Raw genomic sequence first — 26,424 nt, 5'->3', positions numbered from 1 at the left:
ACGGTTTAGCTGTAAAATGAGAAAGTTTGTGACGCCGCCGCTATTGTGAAATCTGTTGAAGGAACGCCAAGTTCCGGTCACATGACCGGAGCACAGCCAATAGGAACGCTCTCTCAATGAAATGACCTGTGATTGGTCAAAGTCTCCCGTCACGGGCTAGATTTTCTAAAGCCTGAAAGCAGAGCCATGAGGAGGAACAGAAGTCTAGTTATCTCTCAGAACACTTGAATTACAATATGCTGAAAGGTTATTATGGAATTTTTGCTCAATATATGCTATTAGACACCACCGGGTATCCTACTGCAGGTCTATCAACGAGCCTGCAAGGCTAATCTCTGGTTTACTGTTGGGTTTTGCGGTTTGTGTGAGTTCGGTTTCTATGGTAATTCTTGCAATATTCCATCACCCATTGGGCAAATTAGTCAGGATATAAAAATGCACCGCGTGGTGGCTGATTATTAATTTTTGTGTAAACAACATCTCTGTTGCACACATTACATTTCCTCTTGATTTTTTTTATTTCTGTGAACCCCCAACCTTAAAGTTCAAACTGTGCCTATGTTTCACCCCCAAGGGGTTCCTGGAGGCCCCCAAGGAGATTTGCTTGGATCATTTTTGGGCAGTCGCTCAACAGGCAGTGGGAACCTATTATATACTGTAACATCGCACTGTGTAGGCAGTAATATACAGTATTTAGTTTAATGATCAAACTCTACTTGACCCTCAGTGTGTGTTAGTATTAATGGCTCATTTAAAGATCATTGTAGACCTTGTGCTTTCCACGACACTGCACAAACAACTGGGATTGACTTTAAGTTAAATGGTATCACCCTAAATGCCTGACTTCATTTCCCACACTAGTAATCCTCCAGGAAATTCTCTAACTGCAAGTGTGTGTGTATATATTTGGCCTGACTGGAACCTTTCTCGGTTCAGGCTACAGAAACACCAGTATTTGTGTGGAGTTAAGTGTGCATGGGTACACTAAGAGAAGCATGACTTCATGCCCTTCATTATGGTTATTAATGCTTCATTAATGAAGCACAGTGTCTGTGTGTCTGCACCAGCATGAATGAATTGTCAGAGACTCATTTCTGTTTATGCTTATTATTCATATGGATTATTTGTTGTAAATACAGATGTTCTTTCTTCATTTGTGAAGAATCCATAAAATGGCCAATGTCAACAAATAAAGAAAGAACATCATGTTTATGTCTCCTAGATATTTTAAGCATGAAACATAGAATGAAGCTAGTGTTATGTTTAGTCCAGCTGTCACTCAGCGTGATCGACCTGTCACTCACCAAACAAACTTCCCTTACTGTAACTAGTCACCCTTGCCCATGTATTGTCATCTCCCTCACTTACCTACTCTACCTGTCGTTCTCCTTACTTACCTAGCCCACTCACCACTATCTTTGCCACTTTTCCACCTATGTCATACAGCTTCATCTACCTGTCACTGCATGTGCACGACACATTAGTTACTAAGGCTGGGAAGATTCACCTATCTCCTGATTCAATACTATCACGATTCCATATGAATGTGATTTTTAACTATTGCGAATTTTAAGTATTGCGATTTATTGTGATTTTTGTTAACTTTTGTACCACTAGACCATGGGAAAAAGTGAAATCATACACTTCTTGTCATGTGGTGTGTGAATTTACAAAGGGACCCAAACGCAGAGTTACAGGCAGAACAGGTCGTTTTTAAATAAAAGCGAGCTTTAATAAATCAAGCTGAAATAATCCGAACAACAAAAAAACACCAGGCATCAAGAAAAACAAAAATGCAGGGAGGGGAACAAAGTACAAAAGAACAAATCCAAACAAACAACAAAAACCAAACAGAGGACAAAACCAAAAATCACCAACCAGGGAAACACGAGGATCAGGGCAGGAGGTAACAAGTAACACGGAGGACAAGGTAGACGGGGCTGGAGAGACAAACAAACCGACCAAGACAGAGGGGAAAACACAGGCTTAAATACAGGACATTGATTAAACACAGGTGAAACAAATCAGGGCGGGGCAGACAATCAACAAAGGCGGGAAAACAAACAAAGGTAGGAAGTAAAACCAGACAAGACACAGGAGGAGTGAATTACAAAATAAAACAAGACACACTGGAATGAGGATATAAAAGAAACCAAACACAAACCACGGTACTCTGACTACAGTACAAAAATAAAATCAGTAACTTCCTTCTACCTCCGCATAGACTCAATGAAGCAAATATATTGATCCTGGTATTAAAAAAATCTATTTCAAAATCAGCGAATGGATTTTTTTCCCCCACCCCTGTTAGTTACAGTATAATAACTAAACTAAGCTCCTGCAAACTGCACACCCGCTGGTATGTAATGAAATGAAAAATAACTGGTATAAGCATGGTTACTGGTTGAAATGACCATTACTGAACAAAAACCTTTTTATGCAAGATGGAAAACATAAATCATCATTGTAATTTCTTCGTAATTGTAACCAGCACTTGATTGACAAGAAGATAACAGGATTCGCCAAGGGTGTTGAGTGCCCAACATTTTTCTCCAGATTACTGGAGTTTCTAAAGCCCTCTGGCTTTGCACATGTTGGTAGCCCCACCTCAGGTTACGTCTACCTGAAAGTGCCTTGGATTCCAGAGTAACTCAACAACCCCTGAGAAGCTTGTTTTTGCTGACCTCCGGTGGTTTAACCTCTCACCTTGCTACGGTGAAATACAGGAGCAGCAAAACACTGCTTCTCAGCCTGGTGCTAAATAACTCTTTATCCACCTTATTCTCGGGGGGCGTTACTGTAGAAATGATTATGGGCCTAACTTCCATTGAGGTAGCGGAAGTAGCAGTAAGCTAGTTAGTCCCATAGGACAACCATTTTTAAACACCTTTTTAACAGATATTTAACTAACGTTCAATTTGCGTTTTTCTAAAATGTCCTTGCGGAGCTCTTGTACTTGTTGTGCTGTTCGCGGCTGTACTAACAACCAGACAAAGCTAAATTTGTGGCTTCAACAACAGTGTGTTGAACATGCACCCAAAACAAAAAGGGATTGTTTTTGTGACCAACGGTACAGTTTCCATCGCCTACCTTCAGACGGGGAATCCAGAAGACTGTGACTGAGAAACCTAAACTTGAAGAGACCACCCTAAACCCCGTATGTGTGCTAATTTCATTTTGTCGACAAAAATCTAACGGAGGAAAACCTGTATTCTACTTTGTGGTTGGGCTACGAAAGAGCAGCGGAGAAGAGACGTCGGGTCCTTAAAGGACTGACAGCAGAGCCAGGAGAACATCAGGTATGATTTCATGTGTAGGGAGGACACAGCATTGTAGCGTTGGTTTAATGACAGCCAGTTATTTTCACTATTTTCTGTACAGTTAAAAATGTAAGGCAGTTTATGACACAGAGTGCAGGGCAGCGTTAGACTAAAGATAGTTTAAGTACGGTTATCTGTGTGTAGAAAATAAAACAAAACCTTGTTACTGTGGAAGTACTTCGACCAAAATTTGATATAAGGAACACACACCTAGAAAAAATCGAAATAATAATAATAATGGACCCGTTCTTTAAATAGCAGGCACCTCCATTGCACCTTCATTATGCTAGACCCGCTCTATTCTGCTGCTGGCTTTGGCGGGGTGGTGGTTGAAGCGGCTCTGTACCCTCTGCACCATCCCACGAAGGTGTGGAGGGCGCTCTTACTGAGGGCTTGGTTTTAATAGGGTAACTTTATTAACTTCCACTGTTATTTAGAAATACGTGGAAATAAACAGCAAAACTCCATCGTTCCACAGAGTGGAGCTACAACACAAAGCAAAGCAGAAAGATCTATTTAAATGTGTTAATCTACAGTTATGTTGTCATAAACTGAACTATTCTGCAGAGGCATTTTGGGTTCAGAATATATGAATGAATAAAAAAGAGACAAAATAAGATCCAGGTCCAGGTGGTGAACCTCTGTGGATCATCAGGACACGGCTGATCCTCTCAACACATCCACTTTTCTGATCACTCAGACTCTGACAGAGATCACTCCTTCCATCTGATGAGAGAAGAAGAGAACAGAAGTCATGAATCAGTGTTTACAGAGACTTCCTTCATCAGCTGTCAGTCAGTGATGCAGCACACAGTTCATTTATAAAACTATCATTGGCAGAACCAACCTCCATATCTCCACTCACTACTCAATATCTCCAACAGTAACCGCAATTTATGCTCTAGCAAATTCATTAGTATGGTCGTTCCTAAAGTCTGCACCTCCTTTGGTCGTCACTCATTCCAGTTTGCTGCTCCTAGTGACTGGAACGAGTTACAAAAGACACTAAAACTCCACACCCTCATCCCGCTACCATCCTTTAATAACTCATTACAAGGTACACAGCACATATATACATTATATATACATATATCTATTGTCATATATACTGTATATATTGTGATGTTTTAATTTTGTCTAATGTTTTATTGCACTTATCATACTTATGTTCTATGATCTAATATCTTGTATGGCCTTGCCTTCTGTTGCTGCCTCTTGAACCAGGTCGTCATTGTAAATGAGAATTGGTTCTAAATTGACTTATCTGGTTAAATAAAGGTAAAATAAAATAGAAATAAATCATCCAGTATAAAGAGCAGCAGGGACTTCAGTCTGTGTAGTGTAGCCGGCTTCCTTTCAGCTCTCATGTTAACGTATTGGAGTGAACACACTGAGCTCAGCACTCACAGACCTGCAGAGACTTTGGGCATCAAGTCTGTAGATTTCACTGAAGTACACAGTGGAAATAAACTGCTGACAGTCCTGAATGCATCATTACTGCAGAATCAGAGAGACATTCACTGCTCCCTTTAATGATGGATTTACTGCTGTTAGGGTTCAAAGGTGTTGAAAAATTTCAGCAGAGGTTCTGGTCTGTATAAAGACCACGTCATGGTTACTAAATGTAACGAAGGTTCTATGAAATAAGAGCCAGTGATTTGAGGCTTCAGTCAGACTGATCTCAGAGCTGTGACAAAGATGAACTGATCATTGAGAGAACAAACACTTTCTGATCAGATTTGATGGTACGACAGTTTGATGGATGAGGACCACTGTCTCTATACATGTTGTGATGCTGTCAGCTGTAATCCAGCTTTATTTCCTGGAGACATGAAGACAACAACAACAACATCTTCTTCACATCAACTCTAACACATGATCACAACAAGCTTCTGGCTGATCTGATTGGCTGACTGTTCTCTCTCTCTGTGTGTTACCGTTCTCCTCTCACAGCTTAACTGAGGAAACACATCACAACAATACTGCTGAAACCAGCATGGACCGACTCCGACCCTCTACTGACCTCAGAGTCTCCAGTCTACAGTTTGGACTCTCCACAAGATCAGACAGCAGCTTCACATCTGAATCCTGCAGCTTGTTGTCCCTCAGATCCAGGTCTCTCAGATGGGAGGGGTTGGACTTCAGAGCTGAGGCCAGAGAAGCACAGCTGATCTCTGACAACCTGCAGCGCCCCAATCTGAATAAAGAATAAATGATGTAAGTTTAGAAGGAATTAAAGGATCAATACTATATTAATCCTTTAAACAGATGCATTTGGTGTGTGTGTGTGTGTGTGTGTGTGTGTGTGTGTTCAGAATGATCAATATCAATGATCAGACATTATTTTACAAAACACAATTAACAGAAAGCAGAGAAATATTTCTACTTCATGAAGTAAACGTGATCAATGCAAAACCAGTATTAGTTCAGATGATCTTCTGTATCCAGATGTGACCATTTACCAAAAATGATAAACATTAATTTACTTCAACAACTAACAGTGGACATTTTCTACAGTTTCTTTAAGAAACACAAGTCTTTTGTGACTGCAGACTAAATTTAGTTCAAGAAACATGAAAATATGAAGACAAATACATTAACAACTTTATGGATGTAAGTTATGTTTGTACATAAATTAGGTTCAATTGTTAATTAAACCTATAAGATCTATAATAGTAACAGAGAGTCAGTGAACTGACCCCAGAATCTCCAGTCTACAGTTTGGACTCTCCAGAAAACCACACAGGAGCTTCACTCCTGAATCCTGCAGCTTGTTTTCACTCAGCTGCAGGTGTCTCAGATGGGAGGGGTTGGACTTCAGAGCTGAGACCAGAGAAGCACAGCTGATCTCTGACAACCTGCAGTCATTCAATCTGAATAAAGAATAAATGATGTAAGTTTAGAAGACAACGTTCCTGCTTGAAATCATTCAATGTTTAATAATGTCATTCATTTAATAAACCGGACGTCGTCACACGTGTCTACTTCCTCTCACTTCTCCAAGGTGGTCTCTAGCTCTCCCGTCAACTCCGTTCTCTTTATACATCCATGGTCAGCTCCATCGGGGCCGTTTGATTGCATTTAACATAAATGTCAGTATATGGGTGCTCTACAGTTGTATCGTCGGCCCATTTGACCACGGAGATGAGAGAGACGGCCGGCTCGACCGCACGTTACCGCAATACGATAACGTTTCCTGCCCGTGACAGAGTTAGCATGCAGCTTTAGCCGTGATGTCTAGCTCTGCTTTCCCTGCAATGTGTGAAACCCAAAGTGTTTCTATACTTTACTGGATGTGTAGTGTTTACCACTTTGGATTTAAAATGGGAGGGTGCAGGTCGAATCCACGCTGACCCTCCGCAGTTTTATACTTTCTCGTTTCAGCTCGCGGTGGCCGGCTGGTTTGTTTTGGTTGGAACGGATATGACGACACGTCACTCAGATTACAACAATAAAAGCGGTAACTTCCTTCTACCTCCACATAGACTCAAATGGAGTAAATATATCCATTCTGGCTTTAAAAAATCAATGTTGCCCAAAGTTACAGACTGTTTAGTACCAAATTTTGGTACTTTTCCTGGCTTTAAAGGCTACATTACAGTAAAGTAATGTAATTTTCTGAACTTACCAGACTGTTTTAGCTGTTCTATTATTTGTCATTTACACTTTGTCATGAGATCCACCATACTGATGATTATTTATTAAAAATCTCATTGTGTAAATATTTTGTGAAAGCACCAATGGTCAATCCTACAATATCGATATCGAAGTATTTGGTAAACAATATTGTGATATTTGATTTTCTCCAAGTCAACCTGCCCTAATTCATCTAACTCAGACTGCTAAAGCCTCCGATTAGTTTAAGATCAACTTTACAGGTCATTTTACACAGAACAAGACTGTGGATTTTGTCCTCATCTCGTAACACTCAGGTTATACGGGGATTGCTTCACAGACAGAAGGAATGATGACATACATCAATAACTCTTTGAATGTACATATGAACATGTGAGTATTGTATTCAGATAGACTTGAAAAAAAATATGAACCTACAAAGAGATTTCTGATGCAGAATATTTATTTGGTTGTTGTTGCAATCTAAATGTCTGGATTCAAATAATTAGACAATACTTACATGAAAACAGAGCACAGTTAGATCTGCTGTCAAAAAGAATGTGGGAATAACTCAGAACCAGAGAAACCTCTAATTTGATGGTGTCATTCATAATCATCACTTACGTGCCTTTAAGTTGGTGCAATACGTGTTTGTTGAAGAGTGCTGCACCTTTAGACATGTTCAAATAGAGTGCCACAGGAATTTGTCCTAAAACCCAGAAATGAGTCAGCATTTTAGCACTTCCTGTTCCTTCGTCTGGAAATCAGTGGGTTTTTTGAATATGTTTTTAGTTAGATGCCTGAAATAAGGTCTGTGGTTAAAGGTCCAGTGTGTAGGATCTGGCGGTATCTAGCGATGACGTAAGGAGATTGCAACCAACTGAAGCCTCTCCTGTGTGCCAAGCGTGTTGGAGAGCTACGGTGGCCGACGCAAAAACAAGAATGTCCCTCTCTAGAGCCATCTGGAGCAGAGCCAGTGCATAGAGAGTGTGTGTACAAACTACATAAGCTACAGTCAGTGAACTGACCTCAGACTCTCCAGTCTACAGTTTGGACTCTCGAGTCCAGCAGACAGCAGCTTCACTCCTGAATCCTGTATGTTGTGGTTGTGACTCAGGTCCAGCTCTCTCAGATGGGAGGGGTTAGACTTCAGAGCTGAGGCCACAACTTCACAGTGAGTATCTGAGAGTCCACATTCAGAAAGTCTGTCATGACACACAAATTACAAAATATGTTATTATGAAAGAGGACAGTTTATATTTACTTCATGCATTTGATGACTAAACAGTTTGATATATACTTCTTTGATTAACATTTGCTCCTCACATCAGTGGTTCATTTAATCTTATCTCACTGTTTGACATGAAACAATAATTCTCATCACTCTCTCTCTAACCTGCAGACTTTTAATATTTGTTTTTCTTTAATCTTGCAGATGGAGAGAGAGAAAATGTAGTTACATTGAGGCTTCCCTAATGTCCAATCTGTCAGTGTGATCTGATCCCAGGTCTGTCTCCACAAAGTTAGCATGAGGCCTTCTTGATTAGAAAAGCATTTTCAAAACTCAGTGAATATGTAATAATAATACAGTTGAGGAAGTTGACCTCTCTTTGCTAGCTACCTGCTGCTGTCAGGTTCACGTCCATAAATGGGAAAATTCAGTGACTGCTGCTAAACAGTAGAGAGATTAAACAAATCACGTAATAATATTAGACCTGTTCATAATTAAACATTCATATAACTAGATATTTTGATGACTGCATGGCGTTTTGTCATTAACACTCATTTCTGAGCATCAAATGTATTCAGCTCACAAACACAATTAACGAACCAATAAGGTTTCATTATTTTCAACATAATGTCATCAGAAAGATGTTATCAGTGTATCAGCATTAAAAACATAACTTTGATCTTTGATGTGTATAAGATCTCTTAAATAGTCAGAATTCTAGCATTCTGCTGTTATATATTCATCAGACCGCTGTTATTGGTGGAAGCTGTGTATTTCCTGCTACTACTCTTCTCTACACCAACAAGAGAGAGAAACACCTGAGTTTCTTTCTGTGAGTAACAGAATAAAAGGAAAGACTTAAAATCAAGATTATGGAACACAACTTGAATTCATTAGTAATAAAATGCACCATTGCCCGATTCAACACACTCAGGAGTTTTACAACGGCAATCTTTGTCTCGTATAACCAGTAGTTTACGGTGGCTAATGAAAGAGTTGGGTAGATTTTCGGTTTTGCCGGTCTGGTCTGGTGTACAAGCTTAAACCGGTTTGATTTTATGCTAACCGGCAGAACCGACATTTGTCATTATGACAAAATTAAATCAAATTAAAAAGTAGCCTACATCAACAACCTGTGCGAGAAGAGACGTGGCAAAGACATGAGCCCAAAAACACATGTGGTAACGTGTAATGTGGTGCCGCCTCTTCTTCTTTAGTGTTTATTGGCGGTTGGCAAACCAGCTTAGAGGTGCATTACTGCCACCAAGTAGACTGGAGTCACTCCACTCTCATTCATGGGCTCTCTCCGGCTGCTGAGTCAAGTGTGACACCTAGTGGTAAAATTCTGTACACCAGTCTGGTCCGGTGTTTAGATAGATAGATAGATAGATAGATAGATAGATAGATAGATAGATAGATAGATAGATAGATAGATAGATAGTAACCTTATTGATCCCAAGGGAAATTCAAGTTGGCTTAATATCAAACCGGTTTGAAATATTTTACCCTGGCTCAACCCAAGCTAATGCTAATGTTAAAACTTTAGATTGATGTTGTTGTGCAACTGACGTTACTGAATCAGTTCACTGACTTGATATCTCCACTTGTGCTACCAAATCACTTTTGCAGAATAATACATCCAGGGTCTGTGTGTGTTTTGATAGTTTGTTTATCTAACTATAAAGCTGTCTGTCTGTTTGTCCTTCGCATATCTTGAGAACCGCTCATCCAATCGACTTCACACTTGGTGGGTGTATTGCTGGAAGCACAATGTCGAGTGTTAAGTTATTTGTACGGGCGGTCCTCAAGAAAGCTGCAATCTGCAACACCACAAGCCAAGCATTCGGCCCGTTCTGAACAGACATGCTCTGAACGGACACTGCACTGTCTGGATTAAATTAGAAGAAGCAGCAACGAGAAATCGACTCGCACCCCCGCCTCGTCCTCCCCGCTGCCGGGAGGCTGCTTTGCCGGGAGAAGAGTGTGCGGCAGCTCCAGAAGACGTACCCCCAGTTAGCAGTTAGCTCAAATTCAGCCAGTGCAAACCCCAGCACCAGGGCTCTGATCCCAGGACCGCCCCAACTCCCCTCCGGACCAGCAAACGTTCTGTTGCTGCCGTTACACAGAGTTAGACCCAGCGCTCCATCAGCCAGCTGATCTTTTGTTTTTTAAAATTTGTTTTACCAAGTTCACATGTCGCCTCAATCACCCAAAAAGATAAATAAGAAAAAACGTAACAAATATTAGAAATAAATAGAATAAATGTGTTCATTAACTTGACAGCTAGAATCACAACCTACTGAAACATTTTTTTCACTCAACATTTGAAACAGCTCAAGAACATCTCTGACAAATTACAACTGACATATTTATGTAATAAACACGTGGAACACTTATAAGAATATAATATTTTAAGAATGATTTTATAGTGTGTATATTTGAAGAACTAAACTACTAATCTACACTGATCTATAAAGTTAATCACATCTGGACTTACTCTGCTTGTCTGCAGTTCCTCACAGCTGGAATCAGTCTCAGTCGTCCCGCGTCTGTTGTGTTGTAACTCTTCAGGTCCAACTCATCCAGAACCTCCTCTGACATCTGCAGCATGTAGGCCAGAGCTGAGCAGTGGATCTCAGAGAGTTTCTTCTCTGATCTGTTCTCTGACTTCAGGAACTCTTGGATCTCCTGATGTACCGACTGGTCGTTCATCTCCGTCAGACAGTGGAAGATGTTGATACTTCTGTCAGGAGAGATATGATCTCTGTTCATCGCCTTCAGGTTGTTGATGATTCTCTGGATGATTTCTGGACTGTTGTATGTCTGACCCAGCAGGCCTCCTAAGAGCCTCTGGTTGGACTCCAGAGAGAGGCCATGAAGGAAACGAACAAACAGGTCCAGGTGGCCATTTTTACTTTCAAAGGATTTCTCCATGACTCTCTCCAGGAGTGAATGAAGATATTCTTCTCTCAGGAAGTCCTCCAGTACCTCTGTGTTCCTGTTTGTGTAACAGTGGAACTTGTAGACTGCAGCCAGAAACTCCTGAATGCTCAGATGAACAAAGCAGTAGACTGTTTTCTGGAAGATCACACACTCTCTTTTGAAGATCTCTGTACAAACTCCTGAGTACACCGAGGCCTCTGTGACATCCAGACCACACCGCTCCAGGTCTTCTTGGTAGAACATGACGTTTCCTTTCATCAGATGTTCAAACGCCAGCCTCCCCAGCTTCAGAAGAACTTCCCTGTCAGCCTCCGTCAGCTCCTGTGGACTCGTCTCATGTCCCTCACCATACTTCTGCTTCTTCCTCTTTGTCTGAACCACCAGGAAGTGTGAGTACATGTCAGTCAGGGTCTTGGGCAGCTCTCCTCTCTGGTCTGTAGTCAACATGTGGCCCAGAACTGTAGCAGTGATCCAGCAGAAGACTGGGATTAGACACATGATGTGGAGGCTCCTGGATGTCTTGATGTGTGAGATGATTCTGCTGGACAGCTCTTCATCACTGAATCTCCTCCTGAAGTACTCCTCCTTCTGGGCGTCAGTGAAGCCTCGTACTTCTGTTACCCTGTCAACACATGCAGGAGGGATCTGATTGGCTGCTGCAGGTCGGGAAGTTATCCAGACGAGAGCTGAGGGAAGCAGATTCCCCTGGATGAGGTTTGTCAACAGCACGTTGACTGATGACTTCTGGGTGACATCAGACACAACCTCATTGTTGTGGAAATCCAGTGAAAGTCTGCTTTCATCCAGGCCATCAAAGATGAACAGAACTTTACAGACAGCGAGCTTCTCTGCTGTGACCTTCTGTAATGTTGGATGGAAAACATGGAGCAACATGAGAAGACTGTACTGCTCATCTCTGATCAAGTTCAGCTCCCTGAACGAAAGCAGAACCACCAGACTGACATCTTGGTTTTCCCAGCCCTCTGCCCAGTCCAGAGTGAACTTCTGCACTGAGAAGGTTTTTCCAACGCCAGCGACGCCGTTCGTCAGAACGACTCTGATGTGTCCCTGTTGGTCAGGTAAGGCTTTAAAGATGTCCTGGCACTTGATTGGAGTGTCATGGAGGATCTTCATCTTGGAAGCTGTCTCAAGCTGCATCACCTCATGTTGGGTATTAACCTCTTCACTCTGTCCCTCTGTGATGTAGAGCTCAGTGTAGATCCTGTTGAGGAGGGTTCCACTTCCTGTTTCATCAGTTCCTTCAGTCACACATTCACATCTCTTCTTCAGACTGCTCTTATGTTCATCTACAACCTCCTGCAGAACCCTGTCTGCTGAAAGAAGGAAAAAACTTTGAGACAAAATAAAGAAAATTTGACAATCTGCTTATTATTTTCATTGCCAATATGAAAGTGATCAATATAAAGTTATATATAAAGCATTTTGATTAGTCAAATGCTCAATGTGCAGCTGTAAGTCGAAAAAGATTTTGGGCACCCTGGACCCCCAAAAGGCTCAACTAGACCACACTGTCAACCATCAAACCAAATGTGAAGTTCCTAAGTTAAATAGTTTCCGAGTTCTGCTCCGGAAACGAAAGTGTGACACGCGAACGGATGGAAGGACGGATGGACGGACACGCGGAGCACTATATACCCCCGACTATGTTGTGGCGGGGGTATAGTAATAATAATGCAGAATATGTTCATGTCTCGTTTTGTAGACCTGTTTTAATAACAAAAGCCGGGTTTCCACCAACATTTTCTGGGACTTTTTAGTCCTACTACTTTTAAGGAACTAAAAGGTTCCTTCAGCCCACTGTTGTCTGCGTTTCCACTACTGTCTAAAGACCTGTGAAGATTCAGTAAATTAGTCCGCTGACGTATGAAAAAGCAACATGACGTGACGAGGGTTGTTGGTGGTCGCAGCGGTAAACACACTCTGCAGCCTGCAGTTCAGTGTGTCCACCCGTTTCATCTAAAAAAACATGCTGGAAAAAAATAAACGTTACTAAGAGCGTCCTTCTCCACAGTAAATCATGTTGAGTATTTGAGGGTGTTTTATTTCTGCTTTAGAACGTTAACGCTGTGTAACAATCAGAAAATAACATTTCTTTCTCTCATTCACAACACCGTCACGCTACGTCTCTCTGTCTCTCTTCTACTGATCGCCCTCTCGCTTGAGCTGTCTCTTTTTTTCTCTGTCTTTTTGGCTGGACCGCAGAGGGCCAGCCATACAACCGCAAAAGTCTGTCATTGAGTGAGTGATGAAGTTACACGATTGGTCGGCCGAGTGTCGGAGTTTCCTCATTGGCCGTTGTTCTTTCAAAATGCAAAGGCGGGAACAGTCCTTTATGCACATGGAAGCGTCCAGCGTGACGCGTCGGCTCACAAAACTGTCAAGCTGTCAAACTAGGCGATCTAGTTCTAAAATAAAACGAGATTCAGCAGAGGCATAGCCTATACCTCGCTTAAAATGTTTTCAGAAGTAGATTTTGGTGGATTGTTGAGACAGAATAACAGAAATTTTACGAGCAGGCCACCATCTTGTTTCCTGTTTGAAACGGCAAGCAGAAAACCAGGAACCAATCAGCTGCATTCCACGTCACCGCTTGCCCCATAGACATGTCATAAATACATAGACGCCACATTGACCTTTGGATCGTACGTCAACGTTGGGGTATGTATATGTCACAGTGAGATGTAGTTGTTTCAATCACTTGATCCAGTATTGTACGTTTATTTATTATTATGGGTTATATCATGTGTACATATATTTCCTATATTGTTTTTTATTGACATGTTTGCCAGTTTTATTATTGCATGGGTTTTTATATTTCGTATCTGGTTTTACTGAGTTGTTTGTAATTGGACTATGGATCAAGTTGATGAACTGACGAGCAACAGCTGCGACAAACTGCTTCACACACCCCTGACAGCTCCGGATTGGCAGACAGAGACGCTGTGCTTCTTTTAAGTTGATTGTGGACAGGTGTTCAGGGGTTGGACAAAGGGAGAGAATCGGCTAGACACGAGGAAGATGAGGACGCGGAGCTCAACACGCGAGTTAGGAGTGTGGGACGGAGGCAGCTTCACCGGTACGTTTTGCCGCAAGAACACGGGCCGACAGAGTGAAAGGGCGGCCAGAACAAGGTACCAGAAGAACCGCTGCGGGACGAGTCAGACGGAAGTGAAGAGAATTGGTTCAACGCCTACTGTACGATAAGTAAAGGAAAGTGAACCAAGCATCTACCCTGGTGTGTGCGTGTGAGCTGCTGTTTCGTGTGCGCCGGCCACTGAGGTTTCTCTTTCTCTCCGTAGCGTCAACGACGGACGAGGGTCCAGCAGAGCTGCAGGGCCAGTACAGAGGAGCCGACGGCCTCAGGACCCCTCCTCCCCCCAATGATAAACTGAGACTTAAGCACTCCCCTTTCTTTGAACTGTCTATTACCCGCTGTGCCATTGGACTTTAACACCCCCATTTTAAGGACATTTATTGTAGTTTTATCTCTCGCCACTGTTTTATCTGATCTTATTTATCTGTTTTATTGTGATAGTTTTATCAGTTTAAATAAATCTTTTAAACTGTTTATGTTGCTTTGTGTCCTTCTTAACAGTGGAAACACCTTTCATTGCTGGTATCTAAATAAGAACCTCACACTTTTGTGACATACAGTATATAATGTATGTCTATGGCTTGAACAGCCAGTTGAGTGAAGCAGCGCATCCCCTAGTGTCCTCGCAGGACCTGGACATGGAGCCTGTTAAAAGGTTCTTAGTTCTGGGGGAAGTTCCTGCGGTCGAAACGTGGCTAAAGAACTGCAAATCTCGCTGACAAATACACTGCATTTCCTATAGCTGCTTCCCAATAAAAGCATCCCACAGGTTTGCCGGTGGTAAACTGTTATGTGAAGCAGCAACAACAGGAAATGTTTGTTTACATCATCAGTAAGTTAACACAGCTCTGATATGAATAAAGCAGTAAACAGTAAAATAAGCAAAAAGGAGTACAGGAGGGAAAGTAAATTCCAAACCACAGAGATTCAGTTAGAAGCTACAGAAGTACCCTAACCCTAACAGGGGAGAGGCTTCAGTTGGTTGCAATCTCCTCACCTCAACGCTAGATACCACCAGATCCTACACACTGGACCTTTAAACCTGCAGTAGGCAGAATGTTTTGTCATCATTGGGCAATAATTCCATAATAACCTTTCAGCATATTGTAATTCAAGTGTTCTGAGAGATAACTAGACTTCTGCTCCTCCTCATGATTCTGTTTTCAGGCTTTAAAAAATGTAGCCCGTGACGTGAGACTTTGGCCAATCACAGGTCATTTGAGAGAGAGAGCGTTCCTATTGGCTGTTCATTCAACGGATGTAACTATCAATCACTTGTGAACTCCGGTGAAACTAGGCAGCTCTGATCAAATATGAATTAATATTCTGTTACTGTAATGTCTATTTCTCTCCTCAAATGTTTTCACAAACATCTTGTTTGTACTGTTTAGCTGTAAAATGAGAAAGTTTGGTCCGGCTGGTGGGCGGTGCTTGGTATTTCCTCAACTGATCTCAACATGGCAGCCGGGTCACAAACTTTCTCATTTTACAGCTAAACAGTACACTACAACTTCAACCATTTGTTTTTCGTTTTTGGTTTCTGAATCAAAAAACGAAAATCAAATAAAAAGTGGTCAATTTTTGTTTTTTGCTAATTCCTTTTATCATTATTCATTTTTGATTGAAGAACGAACCAAAGTCAGAAGTCATGTGTTTTTTTTGGTTTTAGGTCACCGGGTCACTCTATAAAAGTGTAACATTATTTAAGCACAGGATCGGGATAATGGTAGAAGATAAATAGGCTAAATAAATACATACATAGCTACATAAATAGATCTTTTTTTGTTCTGTTTTTTTCATTAACAAATGAATGTCTTTTATCCAAAAAGTGTGTGATAAATTACAAGGAGGGTCTCTGCAGATGTTTTACAGAACTCTCACTTGATTGACACTTTTCTCTCTCACACCCTCACTATGGGCTGTTTCTTTATGTCGGCAGGTACGAAGCACTATCTGGCTACTCCTTTCAACACACCTGACACTTCCACCTGATCACTTGCACTCCTCTAGGTAGGCTGTAGCCTGGTAGTTGTAGTTCTGTTTTCACCCAGTAGAGTGTACCATAGGACCAGTAGCCTATTTCATGCTCCCACGCTCCAAACAGGAGTCCAGATTCAAATTCAGATTTAGATTCAGATTCAGATTCAGACAACTTCGAGCCAGATACATAGAAAGGATGATAGAAGGCTACTGTAGCTTATTTGAATACGATTATTTCACAGTTATTAAGCAGTGAATATGTTCACAATGCTCTATGATCTAGCTCTCAAAAGACACAAAGGTACACAATCCTTTTTGTATTTCTCCAGGCATGGGCAATGGCAAATTCTGATTAAGATAATGTATTGTATTTTTTTAATTATTTTTTGTGATGTACTATTTAGTTTTGCAGCGTGAATTGAAAGCCTAATTAATTATATGTGGAAATCACCTTTGTGGTTCTTTCCAGCAGAGGTCCCCACCTCATGTTACCAAATTATTGTAAAGCACCACGTGATTTCGTTTTTCGTTTTTGGTTTAAAACCAAAAACCAAAAAAACACGTGACTCCCGTTCTTCAATCAAAAATGAATAATGATAAAAGGAATTAGCAAAAACCAAAACACGCCCGTGTTTGATTTGTTTTTCGTTTTTTGATTGAGAAACCAAAAACGAAAAAAAGGCTGTTTTCAAAAATTCAAAGTCAAAATGACTTTCTGTCTCTCGGTGCTTCCCCTCGGGTCGTCTCTTTCCATGAGACCTTTTTTTAGCTTTAACAAAACGATCTCTCATATTCTTTCACAGCCTGTGGCAAAAACACGTCTTTGCCCAGTGTGTTGCCTATTTCTTCCCAAATATTTAATGACATGTGACTGTCCCTGTGTTCTCTCAATGAACAGTTGTAGAGATGTCTGTATAGGCGAAGCTGCTTGGCCAGGTTTTGCAGCTCCAGAGAGATTTTATTTTTTTTTGCGCCAAAAATGGCTCTTTTGATAGTTAAGGTTGCTGACCCCTGGGTTAATGCCAAGACAAAGGGTGCTATCATGAAACCACAGGGTTCAGATTTTCTCTCAAAGGAGAGCACAGGACAGGTGATACAGAGCACATATGAATGCTGGAGCAGAAAAAAACATGCAGTTAAATTTCAGGTAGAAATAAAATGTAATGATATTTATAATGATTAATGGTCGGGCTGTATGACACAACACATGTCAGTGTATTAAAACAACAAATAGTGTTTTCAGACATGGAGACGTCATCAGACAGATACTTACTTTGTACAGAGCTGGTCTGACTGGCTGTCTGCAGTCCAGCTCTTGTTCTGGATCTTTGTCCACACTGGGGACAGGAGGAGTCTCCTGATGAAGCAGACTGGTCCCAGTATGAGGTGATGCACTGTCTGCAGAAACTGTGTCCACAGCTGGTACAGCTGATAGAGACTGGATCCTTCAGGACGTCCTGACACAAAGCACAGCAGGACAGCAGCTCCTCCACAGAAACATCACTCCTCTTCCTGTGAAGACATGTCTTTATAACTAAAATGATTTGTTGATTGGCCGACACTGTCTCAAAGCTCAGATGGTCACAGGGAACAGTTAAAGTTCTTTCATAAACACTAATTAGCTGAATTTCCTATCTGGCTGTCTTATTAACCTCTTAACAATCTGACGGCCACTATTCTGTATTTCAGAGGCTGTAGCAGGCTCAGTTTTCAAGATACTGGTAACATATGAAACTAGAAAACCTAAAGAATCCATTGTTATCAACCATGTCATGCTAGCTTGTCTGGAAGAACGCTCTGACCTGAAGATATGTGAATGAAAATGGGTTCTATGGGTACCCACGAGTCTCCCCTTTACAGAGATGCCCACTTTATGATAATCACATGCAGTTTTGGGCATGACACAGCATCACTACCTCCTCTGATATACTACGTCACGATGGAGTCTAATCACCAAAGACTTTGCACTATTCAACTTATCATGCACCATGTAATAAATGATTGTTCATTCGATATGGAGTCTCTCCTGATTGAATTACATACATCCTTATAGTCAGCGTATTAACGTTACAGTAACTTAGGTGGCGGTCGGCGTGCTCCCAGTTTGGAGAAGCAGTCACACAATAACACAAACAAACTAGCTGATGGATGCAGCGGTAGACCAGCAACTCCTGTGTTCTGAGAGGTCAAATCACTGTTTTTGTGAATGGAGTCTGGTGGCTATGAATAGAGTGATAAAACGGTTTCAGTCCCGCGTCAGACATGGCCGTCTGATGGCGAGGTAAAGCTCCCGTCAACAGCTTTACCTCGCCATCAGACAGCTTTTGCTGACGGGGAACTGAGGCCATTATATCGCTCTCTTCAAAGCCACCAGACTCCATTCACAAAAGCAGTAATATTTAGGTCCCAGAACACGGGACTATACACTCACCGGCCACTTTATTAGGCACACCTGTTCAATTGCTTGTTAACACAAATAGCTAATCAGCCAATCACATGGCAGTAACTCAATGCATTTAGGCATCTAGACGAGGTGAAGACGACTTGCTGAAGTTCAAACCGAGCATCAGAATGGGAAAGAAAGGGGATTTAAGTGACTTTGAACGTGGCATGGTTGTTGGTGCCAGATGGGCTGGTCTGAGTATTTCAAAAACTGCTGATCTACTGGGATTTTCACGCACAACCATCTCTAGGGTTAACAGAGAAAGGTCCGAAAAAGAGAAAAAATATCCAGTGAGTGGCAGTTGTGTGGACGGAAATGCCTCGTTGATGTCAGAGGTCAGAGGAGAATGGGCAGAGTGGTTGGAGATGATAGAAAGGCAACAGTAACTCAAATAACCACTCGTTACAACCAAGGTATGCAGAATACCATCTCTGAACGCACAACACGTCCAACCTTCAAGCAGATGGGCTACAGCAGCAGAAGACCACCGGTACTAGCACCGGACACTTTATTAGGTACAACTTGTACCTAATAAAGTGGCCGGTGAGTGTATATACAACCCCACTTCAAAAAAGCTGTCATAACAGCTGATTTTTAGGAGAAATCAAACCAACACAGGATTTTGAGGACAAATATGAGAAAATGAATTACACATTTGAAGCACATTCTTTCAGAATTTGAATAGTTGTAAATCTTTACAGTGATTTCAACATTTGGGCAAAAATATTAATATTTTCTTGAAGTGTAAATTGTGAAATGGAGTTCTCAAGTGTTTTGTTACAGAAATACAATCAGTAGTTTGTGGCTATAAAACCCAGACTAAGATCCATCTTAGTTTGAAACAGTATCTGGACTAATAGTTCTGCATCAGGAATATAAATCTTTTAGCAGAACATTTTGTCTTCATCCTCAATGTATCATCATCCACCAGGTCAGCTTACAGTAAAAACAGTCTCTTACTTTGTGTCTGAAGGTCCAGGTTCATTACTGAAGTGTAGAGGAATATCTTTAGATATTGCTAAACCAAGCCCCCAGGACGAGCGTCGGGATTCGAAGCAAATTTTTCGTATTCGATAAAAGGAGCGTTTCAGACAGAGGGTGAATCCAGGTATATTCAGGCAGACGGTATGAAAAATAATGTAGCATTGTCAGGGTAAACATAGGGTGGTTCCCTGAACGTTTAACCAGCACAATATATTTGCGAGGTCCTGCCAGCAAGCTGTTTGTGACTGAGGAGATAGATGGACTGGTACCAAGGGAACATGTCAGAGTCTTCATGTTCTTCGTAGGTCTCGCGCTGAAAAGCCACTAGTATGTCCGTGTGTGGAGGAGGAGCTGAGCCTTGCTCTCGATGAAACACCAACACAGAGAGCAGAGGACAGAAGCAGCGTGTAAAGGACACCAAAACATAGTAGCATAGTTTGTTTTCCGTTCAGTTGGCTCAGACGCTGTGAAAAAACACTTATAATGGCAGGGAAAACCCTGATTTTTGTTAATTGTATCCACTTTTTGGCAAATTCCACGATATTCCACATTTTACAGTTGATTCCATTTGTATTATCAAATTCAACTCACAGGCCCCTACAGAACTCCTTATTCATTTTTACAAACCAACCAGAGGAGTAAACAGGAAGTTATAGAGACTGACAGGTAACTCTCTGATTGTCATCCTGCATCATCAGGTCCCATGTGGGGAAATCAAATTCTGTGACTGACAGAAGTTTATGCAGCACTTTAATGCTTCTGATGTGTATATTTGTGTTCTTTGATTAATAAATAAAATAATAATCATTATTAGTATTATTAGACTACAAATCGGCCACATGTTATGATGAATAATAGTAGAGACAGGACTGTACTAAAGCCCCTTTGCACGCTTTCAGATGATTGGTGCGAATGCATAGTGCAAACGTCAGGGAGCACACTGACACGTGCATGAGGCATATTACTGTGGGATCACTGTCACACACTTTTTAATGGAGTTCATGACGTGACAAAGTACACAGAGTCAGATACAAGCACAGCAGTTTTAACAGCTGGCGTGCTTTTATACATGACCTTAAATACAGATCAATAAGATCACTTCCTGCATATATTTCACCATCAGCAGATGGATTTATTAGTAGTTTAGCTTTTGAAATTATGCTAAAATCACATCTCTGCCGGTAATTGGTTTGCTTGCTTTCACACCAGAAACAAACTGCACCAGAGTTCGCTTGGAAGCAGACCGAGATCAAACTTTTAATGTGGACCAGAGTTCGGTTGTTTGGTCTTCACCAGAGTTTGAATGAGCTTTCACATCAGCCTAAACAAACTGTACTAACCAGGCAAACAGACCTGAGTTTGTTTTACCCAAACAGAATGGGTTATGAGTGAAAGCAATCTTAACGACCTGTTTCCCAAGCAAGGGAGTAAATAGAGAGAGAGAGAGAAAAAAAAGCACAACAAACCGTAATCTGCTCACAGGAGCAGTTGATGATGATTTTCTTCTTTAGTTGGTCATATATCACAGCTAGTTAGCAATACAACCCAAAGTTCTACCAAAGTTCAGTATCACTTTAACTGTGATTAGAAGTTACTGGTGACCCAGACCTTTGTCCAGCGATATCTCTGTCAATTTGACCGCTAGGGGCCAAATTCGCAGTGCCCTGATATCTATATATTTTCATAACATATAAACCTACATCTGTGCCAAATGTGCTTCTTCTATAGCAAAATGCACAATTGTTACAAATATTTCAGTTTAGCTGCCCCGCTACCACCCTGCCTCAGTCTACAGTCTCCATCCTTCTGCTCTGTTATTCATTTACAGGAAACCTTTGACCTTTGAGTTTATCTATGAGGGCGTGTGTGTGTGTTACTCACACAGATCAGCTTTTTAACACGGTGTGTTTATGAGAATCTCTTTTGGCTTGAACAGGTTAAATTAAAATGAGTTTTGGTCAAATGTCAAAGATCTCATTTTCATGTTTAAATCAATTTGGTTAAAAACTAATGTGCTTTTTCTGTAATATTTCTGTTTTTTGTTTTCAGACTTATATGACTAAGATTCTTTTCAACATCTGAAAGAAAAAACTATTGTCAGTTGCATAATACAAAAACTGCAACTGAGTTGCAACTCTTTTTCATAATCCAAACATAGATGGTAGCCAGAGATGACACATCTTCTTGCTCAATCAGTACAACATGAAGCTGCATTTTGAGGAATATAAATCTTTTAGCAGAACATTTTGTCTTCATCCTCAATGCATTATTTTCCACCAGGTCATCTTATAGTAAAAACAGTCTCTTACTTTGACTCTGAGGGTCCAGGTTCATTACTGAAGTCCACAGGTTGATCTTTGGACCAGTCACTCTTCATAGACAGACAGCCAGAGACTAGAGACTCTGCTCTGTCCTCCTCTTCCTCCACACCATCACTCATCTTCTGATCTGAAGTCAGTCTGAGAGGTGAAAGAGGAACACTGACTGTGAGCTCCGAACATTTAACGGAAACAAGTTTGTGCAAGAGTCACAGGCAAGACTGAGAGAACAGGAAGTAACACACACACACACACACACACACACACACACACACACACACGCACACACACAGTATACAGTATAATAAAACCATCCAGCATCCACCTGGTCAGTTCTCTTTAAATCTCTGCTTGTGTTCTTGGGTTACAGCAGGTTTAATGAGGATTATTCAGCCAGTCATGACTTTGTGTTCACAGAAGAATCAAACTGTTGAGTTCATTCTAACATTTCTCTCCTCTACAGTCCACAGGGAGAAAACTGACTCAGACACTTTGACAGTGAAATAATAAAATGTGCATTAACACTCACCCTGCTTCAGTCTTCCGTCTTCATAATTCTGCTCTGTTCACTCAAAATGGAGTTACTGAACACTTTAAGAGTCAGGCTTCTCTTCCTGTTCATGTTCTGCTGAGTGTTGCTCCTCCCCTCTCCATTTACAGGAAGTCACGTGAGTTTATCTGACTGTGTGTGTTTTCTTTACACATAAAACTGTATTGTATGTTGTATGTTAATTGTAACTTCCTTTTTCATTTACAGTATCTAAACTCAGTCCAACTGAAATTTGAATTCTTTCTCATCTTTGTGAGAAAATAAAAATTCTACCATATAAACCAGGGGTTCTCAGCCTTTTGTAACTTGAGGCCCACGTCTGAATGTTAAAATAATTCTGAGGACCACTTTCCCAAATAAATGACAAACTTGGCTATAAATATGTGTTATGCCACCGTCAGGTGTAATGACCCACATAAATATTCATCTTACCCTCACCCATCACTGCCTGTCATTATGAATCCAAACTATTCAGGGTCATATTTCCTCACCACATACTTTAGAGCTTTTACTGGTGCAGGGTTGTCTCCAACATCACTTTGCGTTTCAAAAAATGTTCCATTTTGTGACACTGCATCCCAGACATATACGTCTGTAAAGGGGAGGCTCGTGGGTACCCATAGAACCCATTTACATTCACATATCTTGAGGTCAGAGGTCAAGGGAGCTCTTTGAAAATCACCATGACAGTTTTTCCTCGCCAAAATTTAGCGTAACTTTGAAGTGTTATTTAGCCTCCTTCTCGAAAACTAGCATGGCATGGTTGGGACCAATGGATTCCTTACGAGTTTTAGTTTCATATCATTCCAGTATCCTTCCTCTAGCTTTAAAACCCGCCCGCTACAACCTCTGAAAAACAGAATAGCGGCCGTCGGATTTTGAAGAGGTTAATTTAACCATTTGTCAGTACCTCCGCGACCCACTAGGTGGTGCTCTGAGGCCCACCAGTGGGCCCCGGCCCAGTGGTTGAGAATACCTGGTTTAATCTATTCCTTACCATATTTCTCTGTTTTTGGTTTTAGTAAGGTGATTTAAAAAACACACCACACCACTTTCCCATCATGACCTGCCGGAGATGCTTGGCTCACATGATCGTAACGTGATAGGCCAGAGGTCGGATCAGTTCCATTGAGGCTCCGTCTTTGGTATCCCGGACTTCAGTTGTGAATCTGAATCTGACCAAGCCAGATTGAGCAACCAGATTTATTTTTTTACTAGACTTGACTTTTTATATCTGAATTAAACTTATTTAATTTAAGAAATTCAATTATAGTTTTTGAATATATATAATACCAGGAACACTGACCATAAATAGTCCCAAATATATATTCACCAAAACTCACAGCGTACTTTTGAGAGTAAACTGTCACAGCCTCTGTGAGCTGTATATCAGGCCTCTGCTCATGCAGGACATATAGAGACCTCTAGTGTCTGTTTCATGTTGTTACACCCAAATGAGCCAGGAACCTTATTATTCCCAGATATCCACACACACACACACATACCCACACCCAAAAATGTCCTCATTTTTCCGAGCTTTTTCCTGATATTGAAGGTGTGTTATCATAGAACTGTCCTCATTTGTCAGGAAAATAAGTGCACACACACACACACACACACACACACTGTGTGAACAGGAAGAGAACCCTCAAAGTGAAAGTGTTCAGTGACTCCATTTTGAGTGAACGGAGCAGAAGGATGAAGGATGAAGACAGAAGACTGAAGCAGGGTGAGTGTTAATCCAACATTTTATTATTTCACTGTCAAAGTCTCTGAGTCAGTTTTCTCCCTGTGGACTGTAGAGGAGAGAAATGTTAGAATGAACTCAACAGTTTGATTCTTCTGTGAACACAAAGTTATGACTGGCTGAATAATAATAATAATGATAATAATTTTCCAGAGCGTCAGTACTGAGCAGTTTATAAACCATTCAGAAGCTGAATGCACACAATATCATCCAAGGGTTTTTTATAGATTTAATTGGGGTCAATGGACCACTAGTATTTATTTAGCCAACAAATTTAGTGATCCATTTTGTCCTATTTGTTCTCATATTGCTTCCTGCATGAAGCCCATTGTGCATCGCCAGAAGCTTCAACCAGCTGCTAGCCTGACCGCTGTGAGTACTAACAAAAGTCTTTGTCTATTGCGTTACCTCTAGCACGTCAGGGCTGTAGGGAGCTGAACATTAGTATGACATCACAGTTAAAGGGGCAGGACAGATTCTTGTGTTTTCGGCTATGAAGCAAATCATTTCAATGCCAAAATTCAGTGGCATTCATTGTTTACGTTCACTATGTCATTTTGGGAGAGTGGCTTTGGAGGGAGGCCTGAAGGGACGGACTGTCGGTGTTGACGACTTGGTGACTTTCTCTCTAGATTTAGAGGCTATTGGAGCTAGTTAGCAGCTAATGCTGCTAGCTACTTTCATTGGAAAAGAGTGAGCAACACTGGGCTGTTTTTTCGGTTGGATTGCTTTTAAAATCTAGCGTACTCTCAATAGTTTCTCAAGATTACCAACCCTAGCTTTAAAGGGGACATATCACACTCATTTTCAGGTTCACACCTGTATTTTGGGTTTCTATTAGAACATGTTTAAATGCTGTAATGTTAAAAAAATACCTTTATCATCCTCATACTGTCTGCCTGAATATACCTGTATTCACCCTCTGTCTGAAACGCTCCATTTTAGCTAATTTCAACGGAATTGCTACGGAATTGCGTTGCTAGGCAACAGTTTGGGTCCATGTTTACTTCCTGTCAGCTGATGTCATTCACATACACTGCAACAGGAAATAAACTGGGACACATTTAGAAGGTTTACGTTTAAAACTTTGAAATGGTCTAAATATTGTATATTTGTGACATCACAAATGGACAGAAATCCTGACGGCTTCTCTCAAACGCACAATTTCTGAATACGGGCTGTGTGTATTTCTCTGTATATTGAGTGTTTTGATAGTTTAACAGTATTTATATAGCACTTAAACCTGCTTTATAATATAAAAGACATGAAAATATCACTTTTTACAATATGGGACCTTTAAGACTGTGAATAGGGCTAACTGTAGCTAATATAGAACTGGTTATTTTGTTGTGGATTGCAATCTGATCTTGTTTGTTCCTTTGTCCTCTTTCCATGCATTCATTTTATATTAATTATATTTATTGTATTGTTTATTTGACAGGGACAATGTACAATACATTTATTATACCAGCTAAAAGCTAATCTTCATCTGTAATCCCAGGATGGAGGCCACCAGTAATGCAGGTTGACGTAGTAAAAGAGAACAGTCAGTATAGTGGAGGCTGGTCCATAGACACCTTTCAATCACTCTTTCTCCTTCACTCTCACCCCCTGGAGCTGAGAAAGAGAAGATGTCTCCTCTTGTCCCTACAGGGGGCGATATCAGTAGCCCTCTCAGACACAAAGCTGGTCCATGCTGTGTCCTTGGTACGCATCACTAAATCCATTGGGGCACTGTGTGTTCTTGTTCGTGTGTGTTGGAGAGAGATGTTATGTATGTCCTTACATAACTGACAAATGAGCAGAGTCAGAGAAAGTCATTGGAGTCAGTGGAAAATTTGAGACTGAAACTTAGAGTGCAGGCACACAGGCAAACTGTCAAATACACATCAAGTGCTCTACTGAGGATGTACTTCAAACCTATAGGCCCCACTGTACATGACCTTCTACATGAAGTGCTCCACTAATACCTCCACCGTCAACAAAACTATTTACATCTACTAGGATGCAAATTTAGATAATGGTGAGCCAGTTTAAATACATCTTGGAGATGCAAGCATTTAAAAGGACTGTTTGTAACTTCTTACACGTATACATCGCCCGGGTCGGTGTCCCATGCGCGCTCGCATATGCGCGCTCGCATATGCGCGCTCGCATATGCGCGCTCGCATATGCGCG

The 26,424-nt window shown here is 41.1% G+C and overlaps 1 protein-coding gene across 1 annotated transcript; it reads right to left on the bottom strand.

Moving 5' to 3' along the window:
- Nucleotides 1-2,205: 2,205 nt before the first annotated feature.
- LOC119501246 (NLR family CARD domain-containing protein 3-like) lies at nucleotides 2,206-25,973 on the bottom strand. The gene is made up of 7 exons (XM_037791487.1): nucleotides 25,855-25,973; nucleotides 17,518-17,806; nucleotides 10,664-12,426; nucleotides 7,964-8,140; nucleotides 6,020-6,178; nucleotides 5,344-5,517; nucleotides 2,206-4,046 (listed from the first exon to the last, which is right to left on the bottom strand). Exons 1-7 carry the CDS (start codon nucleotides 25,971-25,973, stop codon nucleotides 4,034-4,036), a joined length of 2,694 nt encoding a protein of 897 aa, XP_037647415.1. The 3' UTR covers nucleotides 2,206-4,033.
- Nucleotides 25,974-26,424: the final 451 nt, after the last annotated feature.

This window comes from Sebastes umbrosus, chromosome 14 (assembly GCF_015220745.1).
Source record: "Sebastes umbrosus isolate fSebUmb1 chromosome 14, fSebUmb1.pri, whole genome shotgun sequence".
Lineage (NCBI taxonomy): Eukaryota > Metazoa > Chordata > Actinopteri > Perciformes > Sebastidae > Sebastes > Sebastes umbrosus.
Note: the sequence above shows the minus strand (reverse complement) of the source record. Positions and strands in the feature narration are given on the sequence as shown.

Bases quoted from the DNA above. Each gene is read 5' to 3' on its own strand.
- LOC119501246 (XM_037791487.1), bottom strand. From the start codon at position 25,973: ATGGATTTAGTGATGCGTACCAAGGACACAGCATGGACCAGCTTTGTG. The intron at 17,807-25,854 runs GTGAGAGTGAAG...TGTTTATGAAAG, and splicing joins CTCTTTCTCAGCTCCAGGGG to AACTTTAACTGTTCCCTGTG. The intron at 6,179-7,963 runs GTCAGTTCACTG...GAATGACTGCAG, and splicing joins TGTAGACTGGAGAGTCTGAG to GTTGTCAGAGATCAGCTGTG.